This window comes from Hyla sarda, chromosome 2, assembly GCF_029499605.1.
Source record: "Hyla sarda isolate aHylSar1 chromosome 2, aHylSar1.hap1, whole genome shotgun sequence".
NCBI lineage: Eukaryota > Metazoa > Chordata > Amphibia > Anura > Hylidae > Hyla > Hyla sarda.
In genome coordinates, this window is record NC_079190.1 from 420,507,380 (window position 1) to 420,529,282 (window position 21,903).

Consider the following 21,903-nt stretch of genomic DNA (forward strand, 5'->3'; position numbering starts at 1 on the left):
GTTTGTTTTGAGTCATTTTCGTGTATTGAGCGTGCATACTATGCTGGCTCATTACATGATATTGAGCGTGCATAGCATGCTGGTTCAATAGCTGATATTGAGCGTGCATAGCATGCTGGCTCAATACATGGTATTGAGCGTGCATAGCATGCTGGCTAATTACATGCAATGAGCCAGCATGCTATGCACGCTCAATATCAGCTATTGAGCCAGAATGCTATGCACGCTAAATATCAGCTATTGAGCCAGCATGTTATGCATGTACTGAGCCAACATGCTATGCAAGCTCAATATCATGTATTGAGCCAGCATGCTGTGCACGCTCAATTTCATGTAATGAGCCAGCATGTTATGCACGCTTAATCAGGTATTGAGCAAGCATGCTATGCACGTTTATTTTCATGTATTGAGCGTGCATAGCATGCTGGCTCAATACATGAAAATGAGCGTGCATACCATGCTGGCTTATTACATGATATTGAGCGTGCATAGCATGCTGGCTCAATACATGTAATGAGCCAGCATGGTATGCACGCTCATTATCCGGTTATAATTGTTATGCATATTTTTGGATGAAAAAAATTCACTGTTATCACCATGTATACTGTAAGGCTGCAATTTTACCTTGTACATAAGCTTACTAGGTAAAACCACAGCAATACAGTATAAATAATGATGAAAATAGAGAATTTATTCCATCCAAAGTATAAATGTACTGTATACTATTACAAATTGTGAACCACCATGTTTTTACTTTCTTCCTGCAGGGCACGGCAGCTCTGTACTCCAACATTCCTCCACTATGTATGGAACGTGCAATGCCAAATAGAGGAGGACAGAAGCTGCCGGCCCTGCCCTGTAATCAGCCTGTATGCTCGCTCCCGAGAGGGAGAGCAGCATACAGAAAGAAGGGCAGAAGCCAGCCCTGGGAGGCATCACATGATGTCGAGCTTGCTGGGACACGCCCACTTCCTCCCTCACTGAACCACCGATGACTGTGCAGGCTAAGAAGCCTGAATAAAAAAGGTACAAGGGGGGGGGGGGGGGGGTTAAACAAAATAAACACCAGGATTAGTGTCAAGGTTAGTCAGGGACATATGCTGGAGGGTTTTAGGGACAGATAAGTTTATGATGGCTACCCTTTAAGGACTCAGCATTTTTCCATTTTCATTTATTCCTCATCACCTTCTAAAAATTATAACTCTTTCAACTTTGCACATAAAATTCCACATGATGGCTTATTTTTTGCGACACCAATTCTACTTTGCAGTGACATTCATTTTACCAAAAAAATCCATGGCGAAACAGAAAAAAATTCATTGTGTGACAAAATTGAAGAAAAAAATGTCATTTTGTAAATTTTGGGGGCTTCTGTTTCTACGCAGTACATTTTTCGGTAAAAATGACACCTTCTCTTTATTCTGTAGGTCCATACTGTTGAAATGGTTCTCTACTTATATAGGATTGATTTTGTGGTACTTCTGAAAACAATCATAACTACATGCAGGAAAATTTATACATTAAAAGTTCTCATGTTCTGACCCCTATAACTTTATTTTTCCGCGTATGGGTCGGTATGAGGGCTAATTTTTTGCGCAGTGTTCTGAAATTTTTATCTGTACCATTTTTGTATTGTTCAGACTTTTTGATCCATTTTTATTCATTTTTCATGATATAAAAAAAAAAAATTACCAAAAATACGCTATTTTGGACTTTGGAATTTTTTCGAGTACGCCATTGACCGTGCGGTTCAAGCAACAATATATTTTTATAGTTCGGACATTTCCAAATGTTTATTTTTATTTAGAGTTTTTTTTATGGGAAAAGGGGGGTGATTCAAACTTTTATTAGGGAAGGGGTTAAATGACCTTTAACTTTTTTTTCCAACTTTGATCGCCGCGTCTAAAGGGTTAATAGCACGCGGCACAACGATCGGTGCCGCGCGCTATTAGCCCAGGGTCCCGGCTATCATGAGCCGCCAGGATCGACCCGGTATGATGCGAGCGTGACCCCGTTTTAAATCCCGGGACCGGGCGCAGGGCGTATAGGTATGCCCTTCGTCCTTAAGAGGTTAAACACGAAATACCAATAATTAAAAAATAAATAAATAAATATGATTGGAAGACAGCTCAGAGCTGTTGGGTTTTGGTGGAACAAAATTCACACGTTTTCTAGTGAGTTTTTCATTATACTCAGTGTTTTCTCTGGTGGGGTACATGCCCCTTTTTCGGTTAACCACGCCCATTTTGAAGGGTTTAAAACACACTCCGAGTGATGGTATTTCGTGTCGTTATATTGTGTCGCACGGGCTACGCAACACAAATTTGATTGCACAAACCAATAAAAATAGTCAGGTTACCATTAGTAAATGAGGGTCATTCTATACTGGATATACTTACTTCTTCGATAGGGGCCAGCTGCAGAACTAGTGGCATCTCTTCAGAGAACAGTGAATGGATGGAGTTCACAACACCATCAACACTGTAGGGAACAGCCTATGGGGAAATAGAGGTTAGATGTGAGAGCAAAACCTACACAGTAAAGAGCACCCCACAATAAGGTAACAAACACATTCACTTCAATGTGACCACATGACTTCTGTCTCTACCAAATACAAACGGATGTCTGTAGAAAGTGGCCTGGAAGCTGAAAACATCTAAGATGGCTGTCCTACATAATTTGTATAAGTCCCAATGACTTTACAGAGAGTTGTGTAAACTCAAGAGTAAAACAAACATGAAAGAACAGAACATTACTTGGGCCAATGAATGCTGAGCAGTAGCAGTCATCCTTGGGCTGGATTCACACTGCGTTTTGCATTAACATTCAACTAGTTTCCATTTTATTATGTTTTTACTTATTTTATGCCATATAGAATAGCATAGTAGTATGTGCTATTATGTTCAACATTTAAAAAAAAATTTTTATGTAAGTTAATAGAAAATAGATTATGCTGTATGGCACATTTATAGCATTCACTTAACCCCTTAATGAAGCAAGACGTAAGTAAATGTACGTCCTGGTGAGGTGGTACTTAACGCACCAGGACGTACATTTACGTCCTATGCATAACCGCAAGCATCGGAGCGATGCTCGCATCATGCGCGGCAGGTCCCGGTGCGGATGACCCCTCAGATGCCGTGATCAATAGAGATAACGGCATCTGCAGCATCGCAGTACTTTGAATGGATGATCGGATTGCCCGCAGCGCTGCCGCGGCGATCCAATCATCCAGCATGGCGGCCGGAGGTCCCCTCACCTTGCTCCGGCCATCTCCCTGTCATCTGCTCTGGTCTGCTCGATGACAGATAGCACTGAACAGTATTAGCAATCGAATGATTGCTATAAATATGGGGACTATTAAAGTGTAAAAATAAAAGTAAAAAAAGTTTTTAAAAAAAAAATTTGAAAAACCCCCTCCCCCAATAAAAATGTAAAAGGTCCCATTTTCCCTATTTCACCCCCAAAAAGTGTAAAAAATTGCCGCGTGCATAAATATCCTAACTATTAAAATAAAATGTTAATGATACCGTACGGTGAACAGCGTGAACGTAAATAAAAAGGCCAAAATAGCTGCTTTTTTTTTTTATAACATTTTATTCCAAAAAAAAATTATAAAAAAAGTATTAAAAGTTTTATATAAGCAAATATGGTATCAATAAAAAGTACAGATCACGGCGCAAAAATATGATCCCTCATACCGCCGCTAATACGGAAAAATGAAAAAAAGTTATAGGTCTTCAAAATAGGGGGATTTTAAAGGTACTAATTTGGTTAAACAGTTTGCGATTTTTTTTTAAGCGCAACAGTAATAGAAAAGTATATTATTATGGGTATCATTTTAATCGTATTGACCCAAAGAATAAAGAACACTTGTCATTTTTACCGTAAATTGTACGGCGTGAAAACGAAACCTTCCAAAATTGCGTTTTTCTTTTTAATTTCCCCACACAAATAGTATTTTTTTGGTTGCGCCATACATTTTATGGTAAAGTGATGGCATTACAACTGGACAACTGGTCGCGCAAAAAACAATGAAAATATAAAAAAGAGTTATGATTTTTTGAAGGCGAGGAGGAAAAAAAAAAAAAAAAAAACTAAAAATTGTCTGCGTCCTTAAGGCCCAAATGGGCTTCGTCCTTAAGGGGTTAATGTAAATATTTTTATCCTTTAAAATTTATAAAAACAATTAAAAAAAAATAAAAATGGGTTTTTATTTTTATGTTACTATATGGGGTCCAACAGCATTCCCACAGTAAAGATTTAAAAATTATAATTTCTAGCAGACAGGCCACATTCTAGACATGTCTGCTAGAAGAACCTAAAACTATGCAGGACACATCCCACCAGAAAGGAAGCTGTAACCATACTGATTAAATTGCATGGATGTTGTGTTTACTACTGTGTTTATTGCTACTTGCACAGATCGGATACAGGTACACGGGAAGATTATTGCTTGAGGGACGGTCTCATTACTGCTGAGGTGTATATAAGATGTCTGAAAGATCATGGGGGAATGAGACCGGAGTCCTTAATGTGATTACTGCTAGGGGATGTGAACCCTGAATGTGATTACTACTGAGGGGGTGGAATGTGATGTGATTAGCTCAGCCATTAATAGTGGCCACAACGCAAGGCCAGTGGGGAAGGCATTCCAAAGGGGCATTGTCTACTGGCTGCACTCTATTTACTGCTGTGGGAGAGCACAGGAAGTTTAATTCAAGAAGCCAATAGTGACTTTACTAGTTAATAATAGTGGCATTACTTCTCTTTAACCCCACTAATGTAATGTGTACGGCAGTCTTTAAAAGGAAGGGTGAACTTTTCAGGTCCTTAGCCCTGCTTGCTCGAAGCAGGGCTAAGGACCTGAAAAATTCACCTGCCCGGCGCCCAGTACTGCATGTCCCGGGCGTCAGGAGATAGGAATTCCACATCCCTGCGAGTGTGATATGATGGTTATTGGCATGTAGCTATGATGCTGACATTACACGACCAGATATGTTGGACCTAACACCTATACAGCTTGCGAAAAAAATAAAAATCAAAAAAGTTCAGAATTTTTTTTTACTTAGTAAAACATGACGGAAACTATAAAAATCTGGTATTGCTGTAATCAGGACAACCTAAAGTATCAAAATAACATGTTATCTCAACCATAAGCTAAATGGCACAGAAAAGAAAACCACCAAATGTGCTAAATTATCTTTTACTATTTCAATTTCACCTCACCAATATTTTTTTTGTTTTTTGTTTCGGAGCTTATGTTATGGAAAAATGAAAAGGTATCATTATAGAAGTTAGTTATGGCTATAATAGGGTTAGGAGGAAAAAAACAAGAGTGTAAAAGCGAAAATTGGCCTGGAAAAGTGGATCGTCATGAGTAGATTTTGCTCCGTTTTAGTCCCGTGGACAAGTAGTTTTTTTTTTTTTTTTTTTTTTTTTTTTAATTAAATTTCCACACCCCTGGAGTGACATACTCACATTCTCTACTGGGTACAAAATTTCATTGTTTGATAAAGGAAGTTTGTCCACACCGGTCACTGTTACCAAAACTGTGGCACGTGGGCGCTGAAATATATTGCCAACTCCAAGCCCTGGCCAAGACAAATCCTGAAAGATGCAAGATGAAATGTTTAGTCATTTTCTTTTCATTAATTGTTTACATACAGTATTTCACCAGTCAACAGAATGTGTTAAAGCGATACTCTGTTTATAACCTTTTTTTATTTCTATTTCTTAATATACCAAGCTGTCATACTAAAAGAGGAAAAAAAAAAAAAAAAAGAAAACTGATTTACCTCCTGCTGCTTGCCTCCGGTATCAGGGTATGTTCCCACTACAGCGTGTGAACGGAATCTTCAGCCTGGCAGCCGGCGGTAGGACCGCGCGGCACTGAGCAGTCACCATTGACTGCTATGCAGTGCTCGCGGACTTCCGCGCAAAGAATGAACATCTTCATTCTCTGTGCGGAACAATTTCAGCGGCGGAATTGTCCGCCGCTGAAATTCCGCAGTGTGAACAGGTCTCGCACCAATGTTAAGTTCACACCGCGGAATTCCGCTCGCGAATTCCATAGTGTGAACATACCCTCACTGTCCCATCCTCCACTTTGATCCTCTTCCTGCTTCTGGGGGCGACACGCAACATTGAAGCCCAGCACCACAGTGCTCCGGAACTTTTTATTTTTTTATTTTTTTTTATTTTATTTTTATTTTTTTATAATTGTGGTAACTTGGGCATATTCAAAAAAGATTTTCACTGGAGTACCTCTAAGATATCTAACAAAATGTGGAACCACATCAAAGGCATGGTCAATATAATATAATATAACATATACATATACATATATATATACACATATACACACACACACACACACACACACACATATATATATACATACACAGATACATGTAAATGTTTTTCTGGATAGAATACAATGTCAGTATAATGGTACGTTTGAAAGCACAGACCCACCTCTTCAACAGAAAAGCCCATGGACAAGGCAATAACATCTGGAATCCGCTCCCCGGGGATTGGCCAGTTTCCTGGTCTGAAGATTTGGTTCTGGGGGGACTTCAAGACACTAAAGTCAGCAGCTGCAACTAAAACAGAAAAGAAACATTAATATCCTTATATTTATCATTTATTACATAGGCGTTTAACACTGTGGGAAGAAAAAGAATATATCCGATGTAATCCATGTCACCACAACACAATACTAAGACCATCCCTTCTACTGCCATGTCATGTCATACCACAGATGTTGCAGGGACAACATTGGTTTACACTTTTTTTGGTGGTAAAAAGTTGCAAGTTTTGGACTTGTATGTAGTATGGCATAGTTTCATTTTTGCAGTGGTCAGGAATTTTAATCAGCCGAGACATTTTAAACAAAATTGTCACAAGTTTTTGCCCAAGCACCTTCAAAAGGACACAAACACACTGGACTAGACATAGCTTAGCTTTTTGACATGTGTAGAAAAATTGCACATTTTTGTGCAATGGGCCCAAAAAAATAAATAAAAAAAAATATATAAAAATTATGACCTTTCAGGAAATTTTGCACCTGCAGATAATTTATAAAATACCATGGGAATATTTAAATGGGCACTGTCAGATACAAAAACTTTTGATATGTTGTAAAGCATGTATAACCAATAGGTTTTGCAATTGCTTTCATTAGAAAATTTTCAGCATTTCTTACTGAAAAAGCCAGTCAAACAACTGACCCCCCCCGCCCCCCCCTGCCTGCTTGGACACATACTAGTCCTGCTGTGTCCATGCATCATCACCTATGTCATGGACACACTTCCTTGATTGACAGCTGTGAGTACAGGGCTCATAGCTGGAGGAAAAATCCTCCCACTGTCAGCTTGTGTCCCCCTACTGTCAGTGAGGACAAGCTGGGAGTTGTAGTTTTGCTAATGCTAGGGGAGTTCTGAGCAGACAGCATACTGAGGGAGGGGGCGGAGACCTGCACAGTGAGGCCACGCCCCCTCCCTTTAAGAGGAATTCAGACTAGTGAGCTAAATTAAAAGTGTAATAAAAAAAAAAAAAAATAAAGGTGCTAGACACAAAAATTTGATGTATATGGTCAGAATTAGGTAGTGATATATTAAATAAAATAAATTTGTTGGATCTGACGGGTACGCTTTAATAAATTCGGTGCATAAACACTTTATCGCACATACAAAATAAAAGATGGACAAAAAACATTAATCTACAACAATAATAATTTCCATCCTATGTGTGGCCGACCACAACATCCCCAGATGATCATCACTGGGGGTGTCAGGAGTCCAGTCCTCCAGGTCAGCTGACTGCATTTCAGGAATGGGGGAGGCTTTATGAATAGTTCTGTGTAGCTGAAGACTTTTCAGTTTTTCTGCTTTTGCAGTGATTCACCAGTTATGTAAAGTCGCACAGGCTTTAATAACTTTACCCCATTTTCAACCACTCCTTAGAACGCTCCATGGCAGCTCATTTTGGCTGTGTATGGAAGATTTTGGCCCCGTTCACATAGAGTAATTCAAGAGGAATGTGCTCTAGTAATTCCTCTAGAATTCTCCGCTCCAAATGAATGCACATCCCCTCTGCCCATTGACTTTAATGTTATTTCTGCTGTCCTGTTCACACTGAGGAAATTCTGCTCGCAGAATTCCGACACTGAATTCCTTTCCGCTTGAAGAAAGAGCATGTTCATTCTTCAAGCGGAATCCGCAAGCAGAATTACAATAGAGGTCAATGGTTAAAAAAAAAAAAATTTCTGTCCGACATCGTTTTCAAGCGGAATTCAGAAAAGTAAATTAAATAGCCTCCTCCTTCATTCCTCTTCATTTCCGCATGAATCCCTTACCGCCGCGCAAATCAGCCTAGGAAATCCTGTACGATAATAGACTGTGAAAAAGTCTTCCAGAAAATTATGCGCAAGAAAACCTTTAAAATATATTTTAATAAATCCCCCCAGACCCTATAACAAAGGGTTAAAAAAAATATTTTAAAAAAGCAGTATGTCTACTGCCTGTCTTCCACATGTTGCAGATCAATATTAAAATGAGAACTCTGGGATACAGCAACTTCTCCCCTATCCTAAGAATCTGGGTGCCGTTCGGGAGATTACTGCCCCCCCCCCCGTGAGCTAACACTATCCTTAGGATAAGCTTAAGCTTACAACCACTACCACCTATATAACTTCATATATAAGCCTACAGGGAACAGGTCTCAAAATCCAGTAAACAATAGGGCTACTGCGCCTTCAATGGGGTATTCAGGAAAAGAAAAAAACAACTGGAAAGGACTACACAACTTTCTCTGGAGCATACAGCAGCTGATAAGTACTGGAAGGGTTAAGATTTTTATATTAGAGTAAATTACAAGTCTGTTTAACTTTCTGGCACCAGTTGATCTGAATTTTTTTTTTTCCCAGTGGAGTAACCCTTTAAGCACGGGCAAGATCAGCAAGTTTTACAGCCTGACTGTCACATAGAGGTGGTTTGGGACATAACATTCTGGTAGATTGTAGTTAGATCCCATCTGAACCGACTCATCTGTTTGCTATATACACACACAGCCCCGCTCTCCCTGACCTGACACATAGCTGCCATATACACAATGCTGACTATATGCTTACAGTAAATACATGGGTTTACAGTCAACACAGGGATTATACCCACCCCCACCCTCAGAAAAATCCTGGAAGAAATAATGTCCTTCTCTTCCACACTATCCGGACAACTATGGCAGCCAATGAAACTACGGAAGAAAAAAGAATATATATATATATATATATATATATATATATATATATATATATATATATATATATATTAGTGTAATAATGAAAATATGTGAGCAGATGGCATGAATAACAATGCCCTAATGTAGTGTTTCCCAACCAGGGTGCCTCCAGCTGTTGCAAAACTACAACTCTTAGAACTCAGCTATTTTGCAACAGCTGGAGGAACCCTGGTTGGGAAACCATGCCTGACTAATGTTAGTACAGATATCAATGAATCCATTAGGGATGTAAGACTTTTCTACAGTTACTTCACCCAAAATGTTTATGGTAAACACTTTCGGCATCTAACTTCAGTGTGTTTTTTTTAATATTTTTTTTTTTTTTTTTTTTTTTTTTTTTTTAATGAAGCCAACTTTTCTTCAAAAAGTCGCAAGTTTATTGCAAAAAAAAAAAAAGCCCTCACTTTTCTAATCTACACTGGCCAGAGCTAACTTACAAAATTGCAACAGCTGGAGGCACCCTGGCTGGGGAACCAGGTTGAATTGTAATGTTAGTACAGATATCAATCCATTTTTTTATTGCTTACGTGCGCCAAATTTATCAACACCCCCTGCAAAATGATAAATAGGTTGCATGTAAGCAAAAATAAAATGACCTCTCACCACACACAATGATAAATGTCCCTCACAGTTTCCAGTGTGACCATCTGAGGGCCCGGAGCTCTCGGCTACGTCCGGTCACAAGTCTCAGATAATTGTAGCTTGTGATACCCTTTGTGCTCCATGTAACCGAAACCAAGAGCGATTCTCTGTTTCCTTTCATCTCCAAATTCTGATTAGTGAAGACGTCCGCTATCTATCTATCTATCTCTCTATCCACACACACAGTGATGAGCAGCAGGGGCCATATTTTAATCCGCAATTTTTTGCGAGTATATTGCCGATTATTTGTCCTATGCTCGTGAAATTCGCATATTCACTATGTTTGTTCACTTTTTTTTCCACCCCATGCGAAAATTTGCATAAAACAATTTGTATGTGAAAAACAAAACACAAATATTTGTCATTACCGGGCATGCTGGGAGTTGTAGTTTTGTAACAGCTGAAAGCAGATTGGTTGGGAAACATTGCACTGCTAGATCTCCATACAACCGGTGCATTGCCGTGGAATGAGATTTGCCATAGAATGAGATGGTCCGCCTCCATCACATCCTATTGGCTCTCTCTTTTCACGTGACATATTTAAACGTCACGCATCGATGCGCACAGCAGTGTCAGTTTGGCTATCACAGGGAGAGGATCTCCTCTCCCTGTGATAGCTGAAGCTGTACGGAGCTCTCATGGCCTCTGTGGCCCGACAGAAGTTCACACATGTACGCAGCTCATACGGCTGCCTCATATACATTTACTGTTGATCCACAGCGCTATCGGGATCCCTATGCCGCTGTCATCAGTGTTCCTCCCCCCGAGCGCCCCACGCCCGCAGCTGTACACCCCGTCCCGTTAACGCTCAGGGAGCGGGGAACAGAAAGTAGAGCATCGGGCGCAGGTTAAGTTATTCTCGTAGTGCTGCGCATGCGCAGTACTACTTTACCTGCGCCCGATGCTCTATTTTCTGTTCCCCGCTCCCTGAGCGTTAACGGGACGGGGAGTACAGCTGCGGGCGTGGGGCGCTCGGGGGGAGGCACGCTGATGACAGCGGCATCGGGTAAAGGAATCCCCATAGCGCTGTTGATCGCTCCCTGAGCGTTAACAGGGGACTGGGAATAGACCTACGGGGGACGGGGAGTACAGCTGCGGGGGACGGGGAGTAGAGCTGCGGGGGACGGGGAGTAGAGCTGCGGGCGTGGGGCGCTCGCGGGGACGCACACTGATGACAGCGCCATCGGGCATAGGGATCCCGATAGCGCTGTGGATCAACAGTAAATGTATATGAGGCAGACGTATGAGCTGCGTACATGTGTGAACTTCTGTCGGGCCACAGAGGCCATGAGAGCTCCGTGCAGCTTCAGCTATCACAGGGTGAGGAGATCCTCTCCCTGTGATAGCCAAACTGACACTGCTGTGCGCATCGATGCGTGACGTTTAAATATGTCACGTGAAAAGAGAGAGCCAATAGGATGTGATGGAGGCGGACCATCTCATTCTATGGCAAATCTCATTCTACGGCAATGCACCGACCTGGTATCACCTACTGGCACCAATTGCACTACTGCACGGGTATATAGCCATTATGTGGGGGATTACTTTCCTAAGGCAGCTATACACATACTATGGCTGGCTTCCGCGTGACCAACGAAAAATAGGAAGTCCACTTCTCGAAATGATTACCACATACTTCTCTGGCAAAAAAAATAAGGAACCTTGTGAGGGGACAGGATGTCACACTGGTGTCATCTCCCACAACACCGCCACACTTGTGACAACAATGTCTGTATAGGAAGATGGCCACACACAGAGGAGCACTGCCCCATCAGCCAACCATCTAATGTGTATGGGAGGGGTATCACCTCCTTGTCGGTGGCGGGGTGAGAAGGATTGGACATGCTGTGATCCTGTGTCCTAAAGTCACTTTTGAATGCTGGCGGTGCTTTCACTCTAGTGGTAGCATCAGACGGAGTCTACAAAACACACAAGTGGCTCAGGTAGTGCAGCTCATCCAGGATGGCACATCAATGCGAACTGTGGCAAGAAGGTTTGCTGTCTCTGTCAGCGTAGTGTCCAAAGCATGGAGGTGCTACCAGGAGACAGACCAGTACATCAGGAGATGTGGAGGAGGCCGAAGGAGGGCAACAACCCAGCAGCAGGACCACTACCTCCGCCTTTGTGCAAGGAGGAGCAGGAGGAGTACTGCCAGAGCCCTGCAAAATGACCTCCAGCAGGCCACAAATGTGCATGTGTCCACTCAAATGGACAGAAACAGACCCCATGAGGGTGGTATGAGGGCCTGACATCCACAGGCGGGGGTTGTGTTTACAGCCTAACACCATGCAGGACGTTTGGCATTTGACAGAGAATACCAAGATTGGCAAATTTGCCACTGGCGCCCTGTGCTCTACACAGATGAAAGCAGGTTTACACTGAGCACATGTGAAAGACATGACAGTCTGGAGACGCTGTGGAGAACGTTCTGCTGCCTGCAACATCCTTCAGCATGACCGGTTTGGCGGTGGGTCAGTAATGGTGTGGGGTGGCATTTCTTTGGGGGGGGCCACACAGCCCTCCATGTGCTTGCCAGAGGAAGCCTGACTGCCATTAGGTACCAAGCTGAGATCCTCAGACCCCTTGTGAGACCATATGCTGGTGCGGTTGGCCCTGGGTTCCTCCTAATGCAAGACAATGTTAGACCTCATGTGGCTGGAGTGTGTCAGCAGTTCCTGCAAGAGGAAGGCATTGATGCTATGGACTGGCCTGCCCATTCCCCAGACCTGAATCCAATTGAGCACATCTGGGACATCATGTCTCGCTCCATCCACCAACACCACGTTGTACCACAGACTGTCCAGGAGTTGGCGGATGCTTTAGTCCAGGTCTGGGAGGACATCCCTCAGGAGACCATCCGCCACCTCATCAGGAGCATGCCCAGGCATTGTAGGGAGGTCATACAGGCACGTGGAGGCCACACACACACACACACACACACACACACTCTACTGAGCCTCATTTTGACTTGTTTTAAAGGGGTACTCCGGTGAAAACCTTTTTTCCTTTAAATCAACTGGTGGCAGAAAGTTAAACATATTTGTAAATTACTTCTATTAAAAAAATCTTAATCCTTCCTGTACTTATTAGCTGCTGAATACTACAGAGGAAATTCTTTTCTTTTTGGAATGCTCTCTGATGACATCACAAGCACAGTTCTCTCTGCTGATATTATAATAATAACGCTTTGTTTATTGTTGTCCTTAATGGGATTTGAACCCAAGTCCCCAGCACTGCAAGGCAGCAGTGCTAACCACTGAGCCACCATGCTGCCCTTAGCATACATCTGCTATGAATGGTTGCTAAAATGGACAGAGATGTCAGCAGAGAGCACTGTGCTCGTGATTTCATCAGTGTTTCAAAAAGAAAGGAATTTCCTCTGTAGCATTCAGCAGCTAATAAGTACTGGAAGGATTAAGATTTTTTTTATAGAAATAATTTACAAATATATTTAAGTGTCTGCCACCAGTTGATTTAAAAGAAAAAAAGGTTTTCACCGGAGTACCCCTTTAAGGACATTACATCAAAGTTGGATCAGCCTGTAGTGTGGTTTTCCACTTTGATTTTGAGTGTGACTCCATATCCAGACCTCCATGGGTTGATACATTTGATTTCCATTGACAATTTTTGTGTGATTTTGTTGTCAGCACATTCAACTATGTAATAACGAAAATATTTCATACGATTAGTTCATTCATTCAGATCTAGGATGTGTTACCTTAGTGTTCCCTTTATTTTTTTGAGCAGTGTACATTGGTAAAAAAATGTATATGTATATGTGAAAAAGTGCTGTCCCTGCAGCTATTGTCTGTGAGGAGTCCAAATACAGGAAGTGAGGGCAGGACAAGCAGGGCTCTGTGCAGGCTCCTGGCTTGTCAATCATCCTCATGTGTGAGCCAGGAGCATGTCACAGAGCCCTGTCTGTCCTCCATCACTTCCTGTATTTGGACTCCTCATAGGGACACACAGGCAATAGCTGCTGGGACAAAAATATAAATATTTTTTTAACCAATGTATATTACAATAATACATATAATGGTCTTATCTACGTTTTATAATTTATTTATTTTTTTACTGATGACAGGTACACTTTAATAAGTGATTTAACCCCTTCAGTAATAAGTTTGAATCACCCCCCTTTTACCATTAAAAAAAAATGTAAATAAAAACAAAAACATATGTGGTATCGCCGCGTGCTTAAATGTCCGAACTATACAAATATAATGATAATTAAACTGCACGGTCTACAGTGTGCACGTAAAAAAATTCCACTTTGTATACCCCAAATAAAAAAAAAAAAAAAAAAAGGATCAAAAGCGATCAGAAAGTCCAGTCAAAACAAAAGTTATACTGAAAAAAAAATTCAGATCACGGTGCAAAAAAATGAGCCCTCAAACATCCCTGTATAGGGGTCAGAAGATGACAATTTTACACATACTAATTTTGGTGCACGTAGTTATTTTTTTTTTTTTAGTAGTAAAATAAAATCTATATAAATTAGGTATCCTTGTAACCGTATGGACCTACAGAATAAAGATAAGGTGTCATTTTTAACGAAAAGTGCACTGCGTAGAATCTGAAGCCCCCAAAATTTACAAAATGGCAATTCTGCCATTTTCTGGTTTTGCTGTAAATGTGGTGAACTGATTGATGTTATTATAAAGTGCAAAGAAAAAAATAAGCCCTCATGAGTCTGTAGGTGGAAAATTAAAAGCATTCTGAATTTTAGAAGGCGATGAACAAAAAATTAGGTTAAGGTTAAAGGAGTACTCCTGCTCCGTCCTGCAAAAAAAAAAAAAAAAAACATTACTCACCTTCCCGGGTTCCCGTGGAGCGCCACTACAGCTGATCGGTCCTCCGGTCCATCTCCTTCATTCTTCCGGGTGTAACGAAGAGTCACATGGCGCTCAGCCTATCGCCGGCAGCCGCGATGTTCTGCCTCGGCCCGTAATAGGCTGAGCGCCATGTGACGCTTCGTTACACCCGGAAGAACGAAGAGGATGGACCGGAGGACCGATCAGCTGTAGTGGCGCTCCGCGGGAACCCAGGGAGGTGAGTGATGGTTCATTTTCATTTTATTTTTTTGCAGCCCGGGCAGGACGGAGCAGGAATACTCTGCACCAGAGTACTCCTTTAAGCAGTACATGCAGATTATTAAACTTTTGGGGTCCTGGTTGGATAGCCATGAAAACATCTATCAGGATAGCCCACCGTCACTGTGTGACCCCAGCAGCAGGATACAATATACACCGTCCATACATACATTATGAGGGGGTGGAAGAATAACAGCGATGGGCGGGGCTCCCAATTGGCCCCTGGATGACGTACGAAAACCCGAAATACAAATCTATGTAAGGTCATATGTGCTGTATTTTGCTGCTGCATATTTTCCTACCAATTTAACTGTTTTTAACTTATTTCAATGGTAAACGGTCTGCGGTATGGCATAAAGCAGAATACGCTTTTTCATGTAAGAACATATACAATAAAAGATAGGGTCGTACGCAGTACATCCCGCAGCTAGAATACTGCGCAATTTTCCACAGCAGAGAATCTGAAAACTGAACCCAATGACTCCAATGGGTAGCAACATAATCAGCTTGCGGATTTTCTGCTGAGGAAATACAGATGTTGCAAAACTACAACTCCCAGCATGCCCAGACAGCCAATTGTAGTCTTGCAACCGCTGGAGGCACCCTGGTTGGGAAATATTGCTGGAGGTCACTGTTTCCCAACCAGGGTGCCTCCAGCTGTTGCAAAACTACAACTCCCAGCAGGCCCGTACGGGCCTGCTGGGAGTTGTAGTTTTGCAACAGCTGGAGGCACCCTGGTCTGGAAACTGCTGTAGGGGATGACATATGTGCAGGGAATAATGGGTTAACCGATCACATGCCCTTTAGCTCACATGCCCTTTGTCGGCCGTGCTGCAGAGGACGGAGGACACATCGGTCCTATGGTGATCACATACAGGATTAACACCTCCCCTGCCAGTGCAGAATACAGGGGTCATGTGATCACACCAGACAGACCCACATACAGGAGGAGGACACAAGATGGAAGACCAGTCAGCGGACATACGCGGCAGAAGTGGGGGAGGAGGCCATTTACCTGCTATGAGCGCAGCGAGGAAGACGAGCGCTACCGGACGAGCCATAACCGCGGATGCCAACACTACAACCGGTTACCACGATCCGATCCAGCTGATCCTCATCCCTAGAATGAAGGGAGAGCAGACGTCTTCCTGGTGAGATGGTGACGGTCCACACATCCGCCAATCAGCGCCGACTTCAGTGTACGGCGGCCCATCATGTGACTGTGAGCTGTATGGGGGGGGGTGGCTAAGTGTGATTGACAGATCCGCTGGCCACTCAGGAATAGTTGAGGAGGAAGTAACATGAAGCAGTGTAGAGGAGGAAGCTGGTGACCTGTCCGTGTAAGGCTGGGTTCACACTACGTTTTGTCCCATACGGGAGCGCATACGGCAGGGGGGAGCTAAAAGCTCGCGCTCCCGTATGTGACCGTATGCGCTCCCGTATGTCATTCACTTCAATGAGCCGACCGGAGTGAAACGTTCGGTCCGGTCGGCTCATTTTTGCGCCGTATGCGCTTTTACAACCGGACCTAAAACCGTGGTTGACCACAGTTTTAGGTCCGGTTGTAAAAGCGCATACGGCGCAAAAATGAGCCGACCGGACCGAACGTTTCACTCCGGTCGGCTCATTGAAGTGAATGACATACGGGAGCGCATACGGTCACATACGGGAGCGCGAGGTTTTAGCTCCCTCCTGCCGTATGCGCTCCCGTATGGGACAAAACGTAGTGTGAACCCAGCCTTACCTGTGGTTTCCATTAGAAACGTTTTATTTACTATAATAATAAATACTATAATTTCCTATTAGTGTAGAGATGAGTATTATGTGTCATATCCACAGAGTAACATGTAGTGACAGTATGGTTGTCTCCTCTCCTGGTACCAAGGCTCAGCACTGGATGTGAGGGGTTCATCCTATGGTGGATGGACTGTGCTGTACAGGAGGATGTAGCATCCTTCTAGCTATAGTGTAATGTAACATAAGTCCTATATAGTCTATAATATAAGGCCTCATTCACACATCTTTAATACCATATCACCCAAGTGTCCCTTTTCTTGTGGGAAAGTCGGGCGTAGGATCTGTCTGTCCCCCAGATCACTCTGTCCCCCGCACACCTGTCACCCAAATCACTCTGTCCCCCACACACCTGTCACCCAAATCACTCTGTCCCCCACACACCTGTCACCCAGATCACTCTGTCCCCCACACACCTGTCACCCAAATCACTCTGTCCCCCACACACCTGTCACCCAGATCACTCTGTCCCCCACACACCTGTCACCCAAATCACTCTGTCTCCCACACACCTGTCACCCAAATCACTCTGTCTCCCACACACCTGTCACCCAAATCACTCTGTCCCCCACACACCTGTCACCCAGATCACTCTGTCCCCCACACACCTGTCACCCAAACCCCTCTGTCCCCCACACACCTGTCACCCAAATCACTCTGTCTCCCACACACCTGTCACCCAAATCACTCTGTCCACCACACACCTGTCACTCAGATCACTCTGTACCCCAAACACCTGTCAACCAAATCACTCTGTTCCCCAAACACTTGTCACCCAAATCACTCTGTACCCCAAACACCCGTCAACCAAATCACTCTGTCCCCCACACACCTGTCACCCAAATCACTCTGACCCACACACCTATCACCCAAATCACTCTGTCCCCCACACACCTGTCACCCAAATCACTCTGTCCCCCACACACCTGTCACCCAAATTACTCTGTCCCCCACACACCTGTCACCCAAATAACTCTGTCCCCCACACACCTGTCACCCAAATCACTCTGTCCCCCACACACCTGTCACCCAGATCACTCTGTCCCCCACACACCTGTCACCCAAATCACTCTGTTCCCCACACACCTGTCACCCAGATCACTCTGTCCCCCACACACCTGTCACCCAAATCACTCTGTCTCCCACACACCTGTCACCCAAATCACTCTGTCTCCCACACACCTGTCACCCAAATCACTCTGTCCCCCACACACCTGTCACCCAGATCACTCTGTCCCCCACACACCTGTCACCCAGATCACTCTGTCCCCCACACACCTGTCACCCAAATCACTCTGTCCCCCACACACCTGTCACCCAAATCACTCTGTCTCCCACACACCTGTCACCCAAATCACTCTGTCCCCCACACACCTGTCACCCAGATCACTCTGTCCCCCACACACCTGTCACCCAAACCCCTCTGTCCCCCACACACCTGTCACCCAAATCACTCTGTCTCCCACACACCTGTCACCCAAATCACTCTGTCCACCACACACCTGTCACTCAGATCACTCTGTACCCCAAACACCTGTCAACCAAATCACTCTGTTCCCCAAACACTTGTCACCCAAATCACTCTGTACCCCAAACACCCGTCAACCAAATCACTCTGTCCCCCACACACCTGTCACCCAAATCACTCTGACCCACACACCTATCACCCAAATCACTCTGTCCCCCACACACCTGTCACCCAAATCACTCTGTCCCCCACACACCTGTCACCCAAATTACTCTGTCCCCCACACACCTGTCACCCAAATCACTCTGTCCCCCACACACCTGTCACCCAAATCACTCTGTCCCCCACACACCTGTCACCCAAATCACTCTGTCCCCCACACACCTGTCACCCAAATCACTCTGTCCCCCACACACCTGTCACCCAGATCACTCTGTCCCCCACACACCTGTCACCCAAATCACTCTGTCCCCCACACACCTGTCACCCAGATCACTCTGTCCCCCACACACCTGTCACCCAAATCACTCTGTCTCCCACACACCTGTCACCCAAATCACTCTGTCCCCCACACACCTGTCACCCAGATCACTCTGTCCCCCACACACCTGTCACCCAGATCACTCTGTCCCCCACACACCTGTCACCCAAATCACTCTGTCCCCCACACACCTGTCACCCAGATCACTCTGTCCCCCACACACCTGTCACCCAAACCCCTCTGTCTCCCACACACCTGTCACCCAAATCACTCTGTCCACCACACACCTGTCACTCAGATCACTCTGTACCCCAAACACCTGTCAACCAAATCACTCTGTTCCCCAAACACTTGTCACCCAAATCACTCTGTACCCCAAACACCCGTCAACCAAATCACTCTGTCCCCCACACACCTGTCACCCAAATCACTCTGTCCCCCACACACCTGTCACCCAAATCACTCTGACCCACACACCTATCACCCAAATCACTCTGTCCCCCACACACCTGTCACCCAAATCAATCTGACCCCACACACCTGTCACCCAAATCACTCTGTCCCCCACACACCTATCACCCAAATCACTCTGTCCCCCACACACCTGTCACCCAAATCACTCTGTCCCCAAATCACTCTGCCCTTCACACACCTGTCACCCAAATCACTCTGTCCCCAAAACACCTGTCATCCAAATTACTCTGTCCCGCACACACCTGTCACCCAAATCACTCTGTCCCCCACACACCTGTCACCCAAATCACTCTGTCCCCAAAACACCTGTCATCCAAATTACTCTGTCCCGCACACACCTGTCACCCAAATCACTCTGTCCCCCACACACCTGCCACCCAAATCACTCTGTCCCCAAAACACCTGTCATCCAAATCACTCTGTCCCGCACACACCTGTCACCCAAATCACTCTGTCCCCCACACACCTGTCATCCAAATTACTCTGTCCCCCATACACATGTCACCCAAATTACTTTGTCCCCCACACACCTGTCACCAAAATCACTCTGACCCCTAACACCTGTCACCTAGATCACTTTGTCCCCCACACATTTGTCACTGAGAACACTCTGTCCCTCAGACCCCAGTCTTTCAGATCCCTGTCTCCCAGACACATCACCCAGACCCCTGTTACCCAGATCTCTGTACCCCAGGTCACTCAGTTCCCTGCCCCCTAGATCACTGTCACCCAGGCACCTGTATGGTGAGCCATGGGGACCCCTGTCCTTCAGATCCCTGTCCCCTAGATCGCTCTGTCACCCAGATCCCTCTCACCCAGACCTGTCCTCTAGATTAGAGCCCTGCTTGGGACTGTTTTTTTTAATCCTGCTCCCACCCGCTCCCGGTGAATTTGTGTCCATTCCCACCCGCTCCCGCAACATCTGTGCCCAATCCCCCTGCTCCTGCTAACATTATACATTGTTATACACATGGGGGTATGTGCAGAGCATTGCACCCTAGTGTCTGTAGTACATACACTAGGGTGCGATGCTCTGCAGTGCACTTACCCCCATGTGAATAGCAGTGTGTGTGTGTGTTTGTGCAGAGGCCCTAGGACCTGGGTCACCAACCAGTGCATGCTCTGCACATACCCCCATGTGTATAGCAGAGTGTGTGGACTGCAGAGTTCTGCTATACAGATGGGGGTATGTGCAGAGCATTGCACCCCAGTGTCTGTAGAAAACACTAGGGTGCGATGCTCTGCAGTGCACTTACCCCCATGTGAATAGCAGTGTGTGTATGTGTGTGTGTGTGTTTGTGCAGAGGCCCTGGGACCTGGGTCACCAACCAGTGCATGCTCTGTCTGCACATACCCAGCCGGGCCTGCACCTCAACTTGTAATAACATTGGTGGCAGTGGAACATAAGCATGTGAGCCCCCTGATCAGGGCCACTTTATACAGCAGGGGGGCGGGCAACTAACATACCTGCCGGCTGCAGGTGAAGAGGAAGCGTGTGGCGGGTGAGACGATCCCACAATGCCATTTTCCTCCCTCTCACACATCAGCCACCCCACCCATTTAAACAACAGACCTGTGGTTTTCAATCAGGGTGCCTGCAGCTGTTCGGAACAAACAAATGCAGATGGTCCAGCACATCATAGAATGCAGCTTTATTCTGCAGCAGATGTACATGTAGACGTCAGACATGTTTCGAGCGCATGCGCTCTTCCTCGGTGACGTCAGTGTCAATCCAGGTGAGGCATTAAGTACCCTAAGGAGGCGGTCAAGACCGCAGCGGTTACTTCCCACTCCACCCAAGAGCCACACCGTCAGGAGGATCCATATACAAAGGTAAAAACATTGAATATAATTATGGTCGGATTCTTACCAAGAAGTGTGTGCGGCTTACCCTAACAAACATAAGCCTGATGTGTGCCCATCCGGCCGTATAGGTAAGCCTGAAGTAAGAAGTGGGCTACCCCTCAGAAAATATCTATGTATACTGAATAAAAAGAGGGAGTGGAGGGTGGGGGAACCGGAGCAGTCGGATCTTCCCCTGCCCCTGGGAGTGAGTATAAATACGCCTCCAGACTCCTCCCATAAATTAGATTAGCCTATACAGGCTAACCACCACTTATGGTCGGATTCTTACCAAGAAGTGTGTGCGGCTTACCCTAACAAACATAAGCCTGATGTGTGCCCATCCGGCCGTATAGGTAAGCCTGAAGTAAGAAGTGGGCAAAACACCAACTTGTAGGGAAAGTAATTTAATGAAAGTAACAATGCATTTTACACGTTAGCCAATACATTGAAAGCTCCGGCAATTTCAGCTCGTGGGTTAGGGACATACAGTTGGAAACAAGGCGAGTTCCACCGCCCCAGTCTTTTAATAATGTGAGCAGGAACACCATGCCTGGAAGCCGATGAAGCCGCCCCTATCCTAAATGAATGACCAGTGATGGTTTCTGGGTTGATACCCGTACTGCACACCAAGATTCTAATGTGTTTGACGAAGTCTTTGGTAGTAAGTGCCAGAATCGGAAACGGGAGTAAAGGCGACTCGGGTGATTGTCCCCGGAGGGACTCTAGTAATAGACGTAGCACTCTCACCGGGCACCAAGGGTTGTTAGTGGGGAAATATTCTACCCGGGCTTGTGTGATCTGTTGGG

General features: G+C 44.8%; 1 protein-coding gene across 1 annotated transcript in view; it reads right to left on the reverse strand.

Moving 5' to 3' along the window:
- The window catches only part of ATP6AP2 (ATPase H+ transporting accessory protein 2), a 27,566-nt gene extending 11,329 nt beyond the window's left edge, over window positions 1–16,237 (reverse strand). Inside the window, exons 1-4 of the mRNA XM_056558896.1 lie at window positions 16,051–16,237; window positions 6,478–6,605; window positions 5,482–5,610; window positions 2,400–2,495 (exon numbers count right to left, since the gene is read on the reverse strand). Of these exons, the coding sequence (XP_056414871.1) occupies window positions 2,400–2,495; window positions 5,482–5,610; window positions 6,478–6,605; window positions 16,051–16,096 (399 nt within the window). The 5' untranslated portion in view covers window positions 16,097–16,237. The remainder of the gene's footprint in view (window positions 1–2,399; window positions 2,496–5,481; window positions 5,611–6,477; window positions 6,606–16,050) is intronic.
- Window positions 16,238–21,903: the final 5,666 nt, after the last annotated feature.